This window comes from Heterodontus francisci, chromosome 17 (genome assembly GCF_036365525.1).
Source record: "Heterodontus francisci isolate sHetFra1 chromosome 17, sHetFra1.hap1, whole genome shotgun sequence".
Taxonomy (NCBI): domain Eukaryota; kingdom Metazoa; phylum Chordata; class Chondrichthyes; order Heterodontiformes; family Heterodontidae; genus Heterodontus; species Heterodontus francisci.
The window spans coordinates 50,797,018-50,810,411 of record NC_090387.1 but is presented as its reverse complement, the minus strand read 5'-3'; the positions used below and the strand labels follow the sequence as shown (position 1 = coordinate 50,810,411).

The following is a 13,394-nucleotide window of genomic DNA, read 5'->3' as shown; positions in this document are numbered from 1 at the left end:
ATCTTTAGGAACTGTTCCTTAGTCTATAGAATCTTGGAAGATGACCACCAATGCATCCATTATTTCTAGGGCCACTTCCTTAAGTACTCTGGGATGTAGATTATCAGGCCCTGGGGATTTATCGGCCTTCAATCCCATCAATTTCCCCAACACCATTTCTCTACTAATACTGATTTCCTTCAGTTCCTCCCTCTCACTAAACCCTGTGTTCCTCAACATTTCTGGTATGATATTTGTGTCCTCCTTTGTGAAGACTTAACCAAAGTATGCATTTAGTTGGTCAGCCAATTCTTTGTTCCCTGTTGGATCCCATTAGTTGCACAAAGAGACGAGGTCCAACTGTAGTTTTAAGAAACTTTATTGCAGTACTTCTTGGTTACATCATCAGCAAAGCAAACAACAACTACACCTGGACTCTTCTCTCCTCTCCTGCCTGAGCAGGGAAATCAAGCCTTTTCTTATAGTTCTTCATACACATCAGTGACACCCCCTTTATGTTCCCAATTGGTTAACAAACTTTGCAGTTTCTTGGTGTCATGGCCTGATTGGGGTACTGCCTTGTCACCTTCCCCTCTAGCAGTTTCTCATCCCCCCTATCTCCTTGGACCGTTAGGCTGATTGCTATACAATAGGCTACTATGAAGCAGCTCTCAGCTGTCCTGTTAGTTTTCTCTTGTTAGTCTACTTCTACTGATAAGCTGTCTGTGCAGCCCTGAAACTACGAAGTCAATTCTGATAAACTGTCTCTGCAGCTCCAAGGTTAGTTTGTTAGTAGTACATGATTGATTAATTATTTCACCTTAAATGTCCCCATATTATTCTGTCCCCACATTCCCCATAATAAACTTCCTGTTTCTGACTGTAAGGGACCTACATTTGTCTTCACCAATCTTTTTCTCTTCACATAACTATAGAAACTTTTACAGTCAGTTTTTATGTTCCCCGCAAGCTTACTCTAGTACTCTATTTTCCCCTTCTTAATCAATCCCTTGGTCCTCCTTTGCTGGATCAGTCCCTCGGTCCTCCTTTGCTGCGCAGGTTTACTCCTTTACTACACAGGTTTAAGGCATCTTTGATCATCTATCATTTGGTATTTTTAAAATGGCTGCCTAGAAATTCAGCCACACAGCAGCCATTTTTATTCAAGGCTCCCACAGTGGTTGATAGGAGACTTGCACACACTTCCAGCCAGAATTGCATCACCATACATATAGGATAAGGTCGATACACGCTGAATGTGGAGCTGGGAGTAGCAGGGGCACGCCCAACCCCACATTAAATAAACACTCCCAAGGCCACAGGATACCTCCCCCAGCCACTGCTACCTCACAACCGGATTGCTCACCCTACCCAGCCCAGTAGGCCTCACTTACCTGATGGCCGCTGCAACACAATGCGCCAGCTCCATAGAAACGAGGCCTGAGGCCCAAAATCTGGGGCATTTCAGCCTCACCATTTAGGTCCAGGGATTGTACTTTGGCACCAAAATGTCAATGCCTCAGGGTTTGAAGATCCCTTTTTCTGTAGTATTTCTAAATGAGCAGCCGTATCACTGGGAAGCAGATCTCGTCAGAGAGAGGGAAGGGTTGGTTACAGTGCAAAATAGGAAGCAAAGTGTGTTCAGTGGAGCTTATTAAGGACTGGTTGGTTTGAATGTGGGCCACAATCTGAAAACAGAGCAACTGGACTGAAATGCTGGTATGGGAAGTGACATCCAAAGGAGGCTTTTCCTCATTCCATGTTTTCCCTGGCTGTCTGCTATATTGAATTGAAGAACTGCAAAGTAGAGTCATGAAAATACGTTTTCGTATTTGTTTTTTAAAAAAAAAAGTAGATTCTGGGACTAATCTAGGGATAACTATTACCATTTGTGGTACTTTACCCACAGCTGACTTCTTGAGAAAGAAATGTAGGCAGAATTTCTTTTGTCACATTTCAGTTTGTTTCATCCAGGTTGTCCCAGCTGAGTCTCCTCGGCCATTGGAATCAGTCTTTGGCCGTGTTAATGACAGTTTTGCTTCTCTACAGTCGGTAATAAATGGGGAGCCTGAATCAGAAGGTATGTAACCTTTGAGAACTGTTTTAAATTTACACAGAAACTACAACAAAGAAATAGGCCATTCTTCCCATCTGCCTATTTCTATGCTTATACTGCACAAGAGTCTCCACCTACTCTACCTGTATGCCTCTATTACCTTCTCTTTCGCAAGTATGTATCAGCTCCCCTTAACTGCATTAATACTATCTGCTTCAAGCACTCCATGTGGCAATGAGTTCCACATTCCCACCACTCTACATATAAAGAAATTATTTCTAAATTCTTTATTTGATGTTTTGGTGATTATCTTATATGTGTGTCCAATTTCTTTGGACTCGTGCAGAAGTGGAAACAGTTTCTCCACATCCATCCCATCTTTTTACTCAATAGCATTTAGTTCCTTAACTTTAAAGGAATAAGTGACCTCCTTGTCCCTCCTACCAAAATGAACCACATCATGATATCAAGGGATGTAGGGATAATGTGGGAAAATGGCAATGACGTAGAAGATCAGCCATGATCTAGTTAAATGGCAGAGCAGGCTCGAGGGGCTGAATGGCCTACTTCGGCTGCTATTTCCTATGTTTCTAATGCTTTGCTATATTGAATTACATTTACCATTTATCTGCTCACTCTAGAAGCCTGAAGTCTTCCTGTATTTTGGTTCAGTCCTCCATATTATCAGCTATACCCCTCACCCCCTGCCAAATTTGGTATCATCAGCAAATTTACACCATGCCACCAAATCATTTTTTTGTATATGGTGAACAACAGCGATTGAAAGACAGATCCCTGTGGGACACCACTTCCCACTTTCTGCCAGTCTGAGGAACTTCCCTTAACTCCTGCCCTCTTTCCTGTTTCATCTCCCTACTTCAATCCATTCTTCTGCATGGCATCTGACTCCACAAACCCTGACCTTTGTCAAGAGTCTTTGGCTGACACCTATTTTAGAAACTGTTTATAGCCAGTTACTAATTAAAGAGTGGTAGATTAAAAATTAACTCTCTGTATGGCTTTGAACTTACATGTCTGTTTTGTTATTTTTGAGAACTGTTAGAAAATTGACCCATTTTATTCTGAAAACTATGGATCAGATCTTGCCCTGAATCTGCCTAAAGAGAAATGAAGTGAACTTTGTAACTTGAATGTGCCCTAATTTTAAGTAAATACGCATCATGGGCTCATTTCAAGGAGGCAGTTTAAACTGCCAACAGGTTAGCAGCCACATCTGGCACCTTTCCTGCTGCACCTACCACTTTAATTTTGCTGCACAGCAGTCAATGAATGTCTCTTTACTACCTTCCTTGCACAAAAATAACTTATTAGCTACTTAGTCATGCAATGGCTGATATGTTTAGTATAGCAGATTACACAATCCCCCCCCACCACAGAGCTAATAGAATAATCTGAGTAGCTCCATCAAACCATGTCCAAGGATTTGCACCAAATTGTGACACAAGGGGCTGAATTTTACGCCGCCCCAGCCGGTCAGTTGATGGGGTGGGGGCGGCATAAAATTGAGCAGAGGCTCCGGGAGGCCTACCCGCCCCGCTCCCACCTCTGGTCGACTTTACGGCAGTCGGGCATGGGGGAAATGGTCTGCCTGCCCGGGACCAATCAAGGTCCTTAAGTGGCCACTTAACGCCCACTTGAGGGCCCGCACCCGCTTCCACGGGTATTTTACCCATGGCAAGCGGGTCTGCTGGGGAATTGAAAGGCCGCCCAGCACCCCTGCCCCCCAACCCCCAAACTACCACCCCAGCCTCACCAGGGAAGGACTGATCCCCCTGGTGAGGCATGCCCAACTCACTCTCCAGGGTCCATGGCGCCGGCTGGGCTGCAGTCCCAGCACCGCTCCCGGTGGCGCTGCTGGGACTAAGAGCAGCCAGCCCACTGATTGGCCAGCAGCTTACTGAGGCGGGACCTCCTCCCTCCAGTGGGTGGAAGTCCCGCCTCGGGACAATTAAAGCCCGGGGACCCGTAAAGTACGGGACGGATCCCCAGGCTAGGCAGAAGCGGGTTTGCCACCGACTTTAACGTGCCTTCACTTTGCTGTCCGGGGCAGGCTGCCACCACCAGGGTGGGAAAGGGATAAACTCTGTTCTGTATGGGGGGGGGGGGATGTGGGGAAGGGCTGAACTCTGCATCTGTTGGGTGTTGGGGAAGGGGTGAACTCTGCGTTATGGTGTACTATTGGCAGGGTTGGCAGGCTTCTAAAAATGGCGCCTGCACCTGCTGCTTCAACAGGTGACACAGAGAACGGCATCGCCGAGGGCATTCCTGCCACCTGATTGGTTGGGGTAGCCACAGACAATATGTAAAGTGGCCGCCCGCCACGTAATCGCTGGTCCCGTGGGGGCCGGTTGCCATGTTCCGTGCCCACCATCGCTCCCGGCGGCGGGGCTACAAAATCCAACCCTATGGATCTGTGGTAGTAATTTCGCTGTCTTTTTCAATTTTCGCCCTCACCCGATCTGTTTTATTCAGACTTTTGTAAATTGTTCTTGTGAAAAAGCCTTACTCTGGGGAGCATCGAGTGCTTGTTATAGCAGTAGACTGCTTCACAAGTAACATTGATCACCGTTCTTTAGTTTGGCACCAATAGGGTGCCTAATTCAGTTTTGTTTTGAGCTGTCCAGTTTAATCTATTTTATTCCTAAAAATGAATAGGATCCCAGTTTCACAGCTGAGAGGGCTTTAATATTTGTTGGAAAACTTTTTTTTATACTTCAGGCTTCTGTAGAAATGGAAATGCTGGGTACATGTAGTTTCACTTGCTCTGTCTGAAATTTCCTACATTTAATTTGATGGTTATTTTCCCTTGAGCTAAATTCCTGAATCATTGGAAATGGTCTGTTTCTATCTGCTCTGTCCCATTTCTTCTATCAAGTCATCTGTTTTAATTTTGCGTTGTTTTTAGAAAACGGCCCCAGTTTTGGAAGTTTTCCTTTATATTTGTATTTCCTCATACCAGGCAGCATTCTAGTAAGTCTCTGTTGTACCTTCTCTCTCATTTCATACAGTACGCAGCTTAGAACTGCACACAGTACTCCAACTATAGCCCTGCTAATTTTCTGTAGATTTACTATTATACCCATTCAATTGAACTGCTCATTCACTATTTCTGACACTGACTGTACCTGGGTAATTTGTACAGATGAGGTGCTAATCACATATTCTACTTGTGCTTCTCCCTTCTCCAGTTATGTCTCTTCCCCTCCCCTTTCCTGAAGGTGATGATTCATTCTGTGTTACATTTTCATGGATGCTGGCAGTCCCATCTGTCAAATGCCCATTTTTCATGTGTGAACCTCAACAGTGAGCATTGGCTATTCACATGCAAATGGTATCACTACCAAGGTATTAACCAGCATCTGCACCTACAGACTTTCCAGCCAGGGTCAGTAGATAGCAGTCGGAGAATAGGAATTCTGCCTAGTTTTCCTACCATAATCCCTTTATCTTTAAGCTGTTTTAAGAGATATATTCAGGCTACTTCTCAGCACCAACCCAAACATGGTTGAGTTCAGCATAGGTCAGGATACAAATTTTGGACTTGCCTGGTCTTTGACTCTTCACCACACAATATGGTGTTTTCCTCAACATGCTCTGTGAATTGATAGTTTTAAATGAATGCAATCTATCTTGCAGTGCATTTCAACCTGTTTTTAACTAGCTGGAACACTTGCATCACTCTGGGAAAACCCTGGCCGTTCTAATATTAATGCATAAAAGAAAAAAAAATACATTTATAAAACAGCTTTACAGCCATGTATTTTTGAAGTGTTGTCATTGTTGTGATATAGGAAATGCAGCAGCCAATTTGGGCACACAAGGTCCCACATACAGCAGTGGGTAATCTGTTTTTTAATGATGTTGATTGAGGGATAATTTTCGGCCAGGACACCAGAGATAACTGCCCTGCTCATCTTCAAAATAATGCTATAGGACCTTTTGCATCATCTGAGAGAGAGGGACCTCAGTTTAACATCCGAAAGATGGCACCTCTGTCACTCCAGCAATCCCTCAATATTGTACTGGAGTGTCAGCCTAGATTTATGTGCTCAAATCTCTACACTGGGACATCAACCCACTGTCTTCTGACTCAGAGTGCTTCCCACCACCCCCCCCCCCCACCTCCCAGCCACAGCTGACACAGATGACTTAAATGTCCTTATGTAGTGCTACAAGAAATGAACATACTGGTAGTCCTGATTAGCTAGACGTCAAATAGTTGTTGTAGTTCCTAGAATTAACTCTGTTGCTGGATTTCAGAGTGTGGGATGTTTCAGAAGAAGCTGGATGAAACTACGAAGTTGTTACAAGATCTTCAGCAAGCACAGAATGAGCGTTTCAGTACCAGACCCCCATCTGCAGTGCTCTGCCTGTTGGGACCTTCCATTCGAGAGCTGCTAATTGGTATGTCAAATATCTTTAATGACCAGCAATACACGAACACTGGTCTAGCTACAGGAAAGTTTTACAGCACTTGCTAACATAATGACATTTATTTTCTTACTGTTAAATCGAAAAAATCTTTGAAATCTGTTTCCTCCCATGTCTTCTGCATTAATTACCTTAGTTTGTAGCATTTGGTTTTGATTGTTCTGTGTTCCAGATTTGAGTTTGTCACCTTAACATTACGATGTGCATCTTCCTCCAAAGAATATATCTTGGATTTTAACCATTTAATTATTATTGGTTTCATTTATTGGTACCTTGGCTAATTTCATTTAGTTAAATAAATTAAGTAAATGTCGTCCGGAATTTTACGTCGGAGCAAAGACCCCACTCACTGGCCAAAAAGTTGGGGGTGAGCCCTCTTCCACAGGCCTGGAAGCCACACCATAACTTTACTTGTCCCAGGTCCTTAATTGGCCCTGGTTGGGTCTTCTGTCCCTCTGGGGCAGGAAGTCCTGCCTCCAAGAACTGCCAGCCAATCAGCAGGCCGGAATCTCTTCAATCCCAGCAGCGCCACAGACAGCGGTGGCTACTGCTGAGACTGCACCCCGGATGGACCATGGATGTCAGCCTCCACAAAGGTGAGTAGGGTTTCTGGCCTCACCACAGTTAATCGGCTGGGCCCTGGTGAGGGGGTAGGGCTCGTTCAAGAGGGCAGGAGGAGGTGCTGTGGGGTGGGGGGGCCTCTGTGGGGTACAGGGTGCTCGATCAGGAGGCCCCCAGCTTTTACCTAGTGGCCCCTATAGATGAGGAAGTTCCCAGCCGCCACTGGTAAAATACCAGCTGTGGCGGGAGGAAGAGGCCCTTAAGTGGCAATTAATTGGCGGGTGAGTGGCTTGTCACCTCCACCACCGCTCATAAAATTGCAGCAGGGGCAGGAAGATAACAGGAATAACACCTCCCGCCTCACACAGTTTTACGCCTTCCTCCCCACCCTCCCTCCCACCCCCCCACCCCCTGACCTACAGTTTACTCCCGCAGGGGGTGTAAAATTCCAGCTGTTGTCTGAAGTTGACTTTGCAAATCAAATTTTCTTTTCAATGTGCAAAACATTTGAAGTTCTTGAACAGTTCTTGGATTTCAAAAACTAAATTGTGTTATACTTATTATCTTTAATATATTTTTGTGTTAATTATTTGAAAGTGCATTTGAAACATGGACAACAATAACTTGTGTACAACAAAAGATAAATGTAAATTATCTGGAATATTTGCCTGCTAGAAGAATTAATTAAAAATTCAAGGGAAAAAGAATAGTCTTCAGCATTACTAAATATAGAAGGCACTGTGACGTAAGATTTTGACTTTGTATATTTTTAGTCTTAGTTATTATAAGACTCAGTTCCAGAATTTAACAAGTGAAATGTCAGTCAACCTACTTCATTCACAGCCTTCAATCTGGGATAGAATGTAAAGATTGTAGGATGAAACTATCAGAACTTAAAATGACATTTAAAAGTTGACTTGCACATGCAATCTCGCTAAAGTATTGTTAATGATTGCCTGCTTAATTTGCACATCAGTGTAGTGGTTCGACCACTCAAGACTTGTGCTGCAATTGTCCACTAATCCAGCCAATTAAGCCCACAACTTTTCCACCTCCTCTAAATATTAACAGCAATTGTTAATTTCTGTTTGTTCAGCTGAAAGGGTAACTGGAAACCTGAAAGAATTGGCAAGCCAAGTAGCTCCTGGAGACATCACCAGTGTTGTTGGAATTCGCAAGGCTATGGGAATTGCAGTTCCTTTGGAAATGATGGACAGCTGTTTACCAGATTCATTATCTGGTGAGTAATGGGAAGAATTAAGTGGCGAAGTTTAAAAATCTGCATTATAAAATCAAGAGATTGAACATCCAGATTTAAATACAACTTCATATGTGGAAACAGAATGTGAAAATTGTCCTGTCTTTTTTTAGGGATAAATGGGTCATTTAGGAATAAACGGATCTTTTTCCGGGTGGCAGGCAGTGACTAGTCGTGCACCGCAGGGATCAGTGCCTGGGCCCCAGCTATTCACAATATATATTAATAAATTGGATGAGGGAACTAAATGTAACATTTCCAAGTTTGCAGACGACACAAAACTGGGGGAGAATGTGAGCTGTGAGGAGAATGCAAAGAGGCTCCAATGTGATTTGGACAAGTTGGGCGAGTGGGCAAATGCATGACAGATGCAGTATAACTGGATAAATGTGAGATTATCCACTTTGGTTGTAAAAACAGAAAGACAGATTATTATCTGAATGTGATAGATTGGGAAAGGGCGAGGTGCAACAAGACCTGGGTGTCCTTGTACACCAGTCGCTGAAAGCAAGCATTCAGGTGCAGCAAGCAGTTAGGAAGGTGAATGGTATGTTGGCCTTCATTGCAAGAGGATTCGAGTACAAGAGCAAGGATGTCTTACTGCAGTTATACAGGGCCTTGGTGAGACCACATCTGGAGTATTGTATGCCATTTTGGTCTCCTTATCTGTGAAAGGATGTTCTTGCCATGGAGGGAGTGCAAAGAAGATTTACTAGGCTGATTCCTGGGATGGCAGGATTGACGTATGAGGAGAGATTGGGTCGACTAGGCCTATATTCACTAGAGTTTAGAAGAATGAGAGGCGATCTCATAGAAACCTATAAAATTCTAACAGGACTGGACAGGCTAGATGCAGGGAGGATGTGGACTCCCCTATGGCTGGGGAGTCCAGAACCAGGGATCACAGTCTCAGGATACGGGGTATGTCGAGATGAGAAGTTTCTTCACTCAGAGGGTGGTGAACCTGTGGAATTCTTTACCGCAGAAGGCAGTGGAGGCCAAGTCATTAAATACATTCAAGAAGGAGAAAGATATATTTCTTAATGCCAAAGGGATCAAGGGATATGGGGAGAAAGCGGGAACAGGGTACTGAATTAGATGATCAGCCATGATCCTTTTTGAATAGCGGAGCAGGCTCAAAGGGCCGAATAACCTACTCCTGCTCCTATTTTCTATGTTTCTATGTCATCTGTTGCATTAGTTTTCCTAGCAGCCTAGAGTAGTTTTTAGGTTTATATTCAGATTATTCTTCTTTCTCCTATCTTGAGTATTCAAGATCCTGAATTACTCTTGTCACGTGGTTCTCAAAGGCTTACATTTAATTTTTGGGGGGTGAGGAAGTCCTAAAACTTCTATTCCTTTCTTTACTGAAAGTGCTGATTCATGCTTGAGTACAGCTGGCAGATGCTGAAACCCTTTGGTATCTTGCCAAATGGCAGTTCTTTATTTGAGAGCCTGGACATCAACTGTTGATAAGCAATTTGACCATGGTCGGTATCATAACTGCTCCTTATATCTTTGCCTAGTATTCATGTTCATGTTTTGGGAAGAGATAGCAGTCAGCAATAGGAAGTCGAGCTGATTATGACCCCTCACAAGCACTGAGACCAATTTTAGTGTGCCCACTACCACAATACAATCTGCTAGCTCACCATAAATCATTAATGTGGTAGACAGCTCATATAGTTAACCAAAGCCATTTATTTAAAAAAAAAGCTCAATTATATCTGGAGCAAGTTGCCATGTTTTTAAACCTTAACCAGCAAATATGAAGCTATTATTTAATTAAATATTATATAATTGGTGAAGTGGATTTTGGGTTACTGCATCTTCCAGGATCAGGGATCGAGTTATTTTCTAGATTAAATGTCACCTTTGCCGCTCACTGCAGAAAACCAAAATAAAATTAATTCATATCTTCACACCCTTCCCTAAGATAAAAGTGTGAAGTACTGAAATGAGTCACAGGCTAGTAAGTCACAGCAAAAATGTTCCATCTATAGGTGTAACCATCTTTATATCACCAATAGAGTGGTTACGGCTATAGGGTGGGAGAGATTTTATGGGCTCCCACACTCCATACGAGGAAATGGGAGAGAGGCAAGTGGGGGGCACTCACCAGGCACAAGTATCCCACTGGAGGTCAACCCAGAATTCAGAGCCTCAGTTCCATTCAACGGGACTATCTCAAACAGGGAAACCTGCACGTTCTAACTCATTAATAGATGAACTTGTTCTATTATTCTACAAGTTCTGTTCATCTCTGAATGCCTGATCAATCACTGCAGTTTTTTTTCAGCAATTTACTGTGCTTTTAGAAGTGACTATAAATTTACTGTTGCAGGAACCAGAAACAGCAACCTAGTGGAGGAGATGGAAATTGCAGAGTTGCCACAGCCTGAACAAACCATGACCATCAGTGGAGAAGATCCAATTGCTATTATTACATGAAATGACAGATTATTAAGTAGGAAGAATGTGTCTCAACTCGAAGAATATAATCAACAGTGGTGAACAATTTTATCTGAAATTTTGTACTGTAAAGTGTATAATAAATGTGGGAATTTTTTTTAACACTTTTGCACTAAATTGTATTGTTTTGTCTTGAACGTTAGGATTTTTAAGAACATTCCTACATATGTTCACCAGTAAGTAGATGACGGTTTAGAAATGAGCATTTCCGAAGAAAACAAACCTCTCTTTGGATTATAGTTGTGTTGTATAAATAAGAACACTGTTTGTAAACCAGTTTGAGGCTGCAGTGTCCTTTGCATTATATTATCTCCCTGGCTCACAGTCACAGAACTCAATAGGAACAATTTCTCCCTCCGCCCCTTCCCTACAATATGGGACCCATTACTGGGTCCAAATACAATGAGCTGAAAATTTAAACTCTATTTTTGTAATCTGTGTACTTGCAATAAAAGCAGTGAGTGAGATCACCACAACCAGGACTGTAAATCGTTTTCCACATCTATAACCTGGCTCAAAGAAGGGCAGGATGAGGTGTTAAATAGTCCTGGATACAAGGTGTTCAGCAAAGATAGGAAAGGGAAAAAAGGAGGAGGCTGTATTGATTAAGGAGAGCATTGCAGTGCTGGATAAAAAGGGTGTCCCAGAGGGGTCAAGGACAGAATCAATTTGGCTAGAGCTAAGGAACAAAAAAGTGCAGTTGCATTGTTCAGTGTTATCTGTAGGCCACCAGCAAGTAGGAAGGATGTGCAGAAACAAATTTGCAAGGAAATTAGAGAGGTGCAAAAATTATAGGGTAGTTATAATGGGGGACTTTAATTATTCAATCATAGGCTAGGATAATAGTAGTGTAAAGGGCAGTGAGGGGCAAGAGTTCCTAGGGTATGTTCAAGAAAATTTTCTGCAACAGTATGTTGCTAGTCCAACGACAAAGGAGGCATTGATAGACCTGGTTCTTGGGAATGAGGTGGGCCAAATGGATCAAGTATCAGTAGGAGAGCATTTCGGGGATAGTGATCGTTGTATCATGAGGTTTAGGCTGACTATGGAAAAGGACAAAGAGCAATCCAGGGTAAGAATAATTAACTGGGGGAAGGCCAACTTCAATGGGGCAAGAATGGAGCTGGAGCGAATAAATTGGAGTCGAAAGCTGGTAGGAAAACTGGTAGATGAACAATGGGCTACCTTCAAAGAAGAGATAGTTTGGGCACAGTCAAGGTATTTCCCTCGAAGAGGGAAGGTAGAGCAAACAAATCCAGAGCTCCCTGGATGACAAAAGAGGTAGAGATTAAGATAAAGAAGAAAAAGTGTGCTTATGACAGATGCCAGGTAGAAAATACTATTGAGAACCAGGCTGAATATAAAAGGTCCAGAGGGGAAGTGAAAAAGCAAATAAAAGAAGCAAAGAGAGAGCATGAAAAGAGACTAGCAGCTAGTGTTAAAGGAAATCCCAAGTTTTCTATAGGCATATAAATAGTAAAAGGAGGAGTTGATTAGGGACGAGAAACGAGATTTACACATGGAGGCAAAGGGCATAGCTGAGGTATTAATTGAATACCTTGCATCTGTCTTTACCAAGGAAGAAGATGCAACCCAGGCAATGTTGAAAGAGGAGATAATTCAGACACTAGAGGAGTTTAAAATTGATAAAGAGCAAGTATTAGATAGGCTGTCTGTACTTAAAGTGGATAAAGCACCAGAACCTGATGAGATGAACATAAGAAATAGAAGCAGGAGTAGACTATTTGGCCCCTTAAGCCTGCCCTGCCATTCGATAAGATCATGGCTGATCTGCCCCAGACCTCAACTCCTCTTTCGTGCCAACTCCTCATAGCCCTCAACGTCCCGATATTGCATCCAAGGATATTGAGGGAAGTGAGGGTGGAAATTGCAGAGGCACTGGCCATAATTTTTCAATCTTCCTTAGATTCGGGGGTGGTGCTAGAGGACTGGAGATTTGCAAATGTTACACCCTTCTTAAAAGATATCTGTAAAGATAAGCCCAGCAAGTAAAGGCCAGTCAGTTTAACTTCGGTGGTGGGAAAACTGCTAGAAAAAATAATTCAGGACAAAATCAATTGTCACGTGGACAAATGTGAGTTAATTAAGGAAAGTTAGCATAGATTTCTTCAGGGAAAATCATGTTTAACTAACTTGCTGGAGTTTTTTGAGGAGGTAACGGAGAGGGTTGATGAGGGCAATGCTGTTGATGTGTCCATGGACTTTCAAAAGATGTTTGATACAGTGCCACACAACAGACTTGAGTAAACTTGTATCTCAGGGAATAAAAGGAACGGTAGCAACATGGACATGAAATTGGCTGAGTAACAGGAAACAAAGAGTAGTGTTCAATGGATGTTTTTCGGGCTGGAGGAAGGTTTGTAGTAGAATTCTCCAGGGGTCAGTGTTGGGACCCTTGCTTTCCTGATGTATATAGATGACCTAGACCTTGGTGAACAGGGTGCAATTTCAAAGTTTGCAGATGATACAAAACTTGGAAGCATTGTGAACTGTGAGGTGGAGAGTGCAGAACTTCAAAAGGACATAGACAAGTCGGTGGAATGGGCAGACAGGTGGCAGAAGAAGTTCAATGCAGAGAAATGTAGTGATTCATTT

The 13,394-nt window shown here is 42.9% G+C and overlaps 1 protein-coding gene across 2 annotated transcripts in view; it reads left to right on the top strand.

Moving 5' to 3' along the window:
- The window catches only part of brd7 (bromodomain containing 7), a 48,472-nt gene extending 37,592 nt beyond the window's left edge, over nucleotides 1-10,880 (top strand). For both annotated transcript variants that reach the window (XM_068049419.1, XM_068049418.1), the window contains exons 14-17: nucleotides 1,954-2,059; nucleotides 6,317-6,460; nucleotides 8,145-8,288; nucleotides 10,651-10,880. In XM_068049419.1, the coding sequence (XP_067905520.1) occupies nucleotides 1,954-2,059; nucleotides 6,317-6,460; nucleotides 8,145-8,288; nucleotides 10,651-10,757 (501 nt within the window). In that variant the 3' untranslated portion in view covers nucleotides 10,758-10,880. The remainder of the gene's footprint in view (nucleotides 1-1,953; nucleotides 2,060-6,316; nucleotides 6,461-8,144; nucleotides 8,289-10,650) is intronic.
- Nucleotides 10,881-13,394: the final 2,514 nt, after the last annotated feature.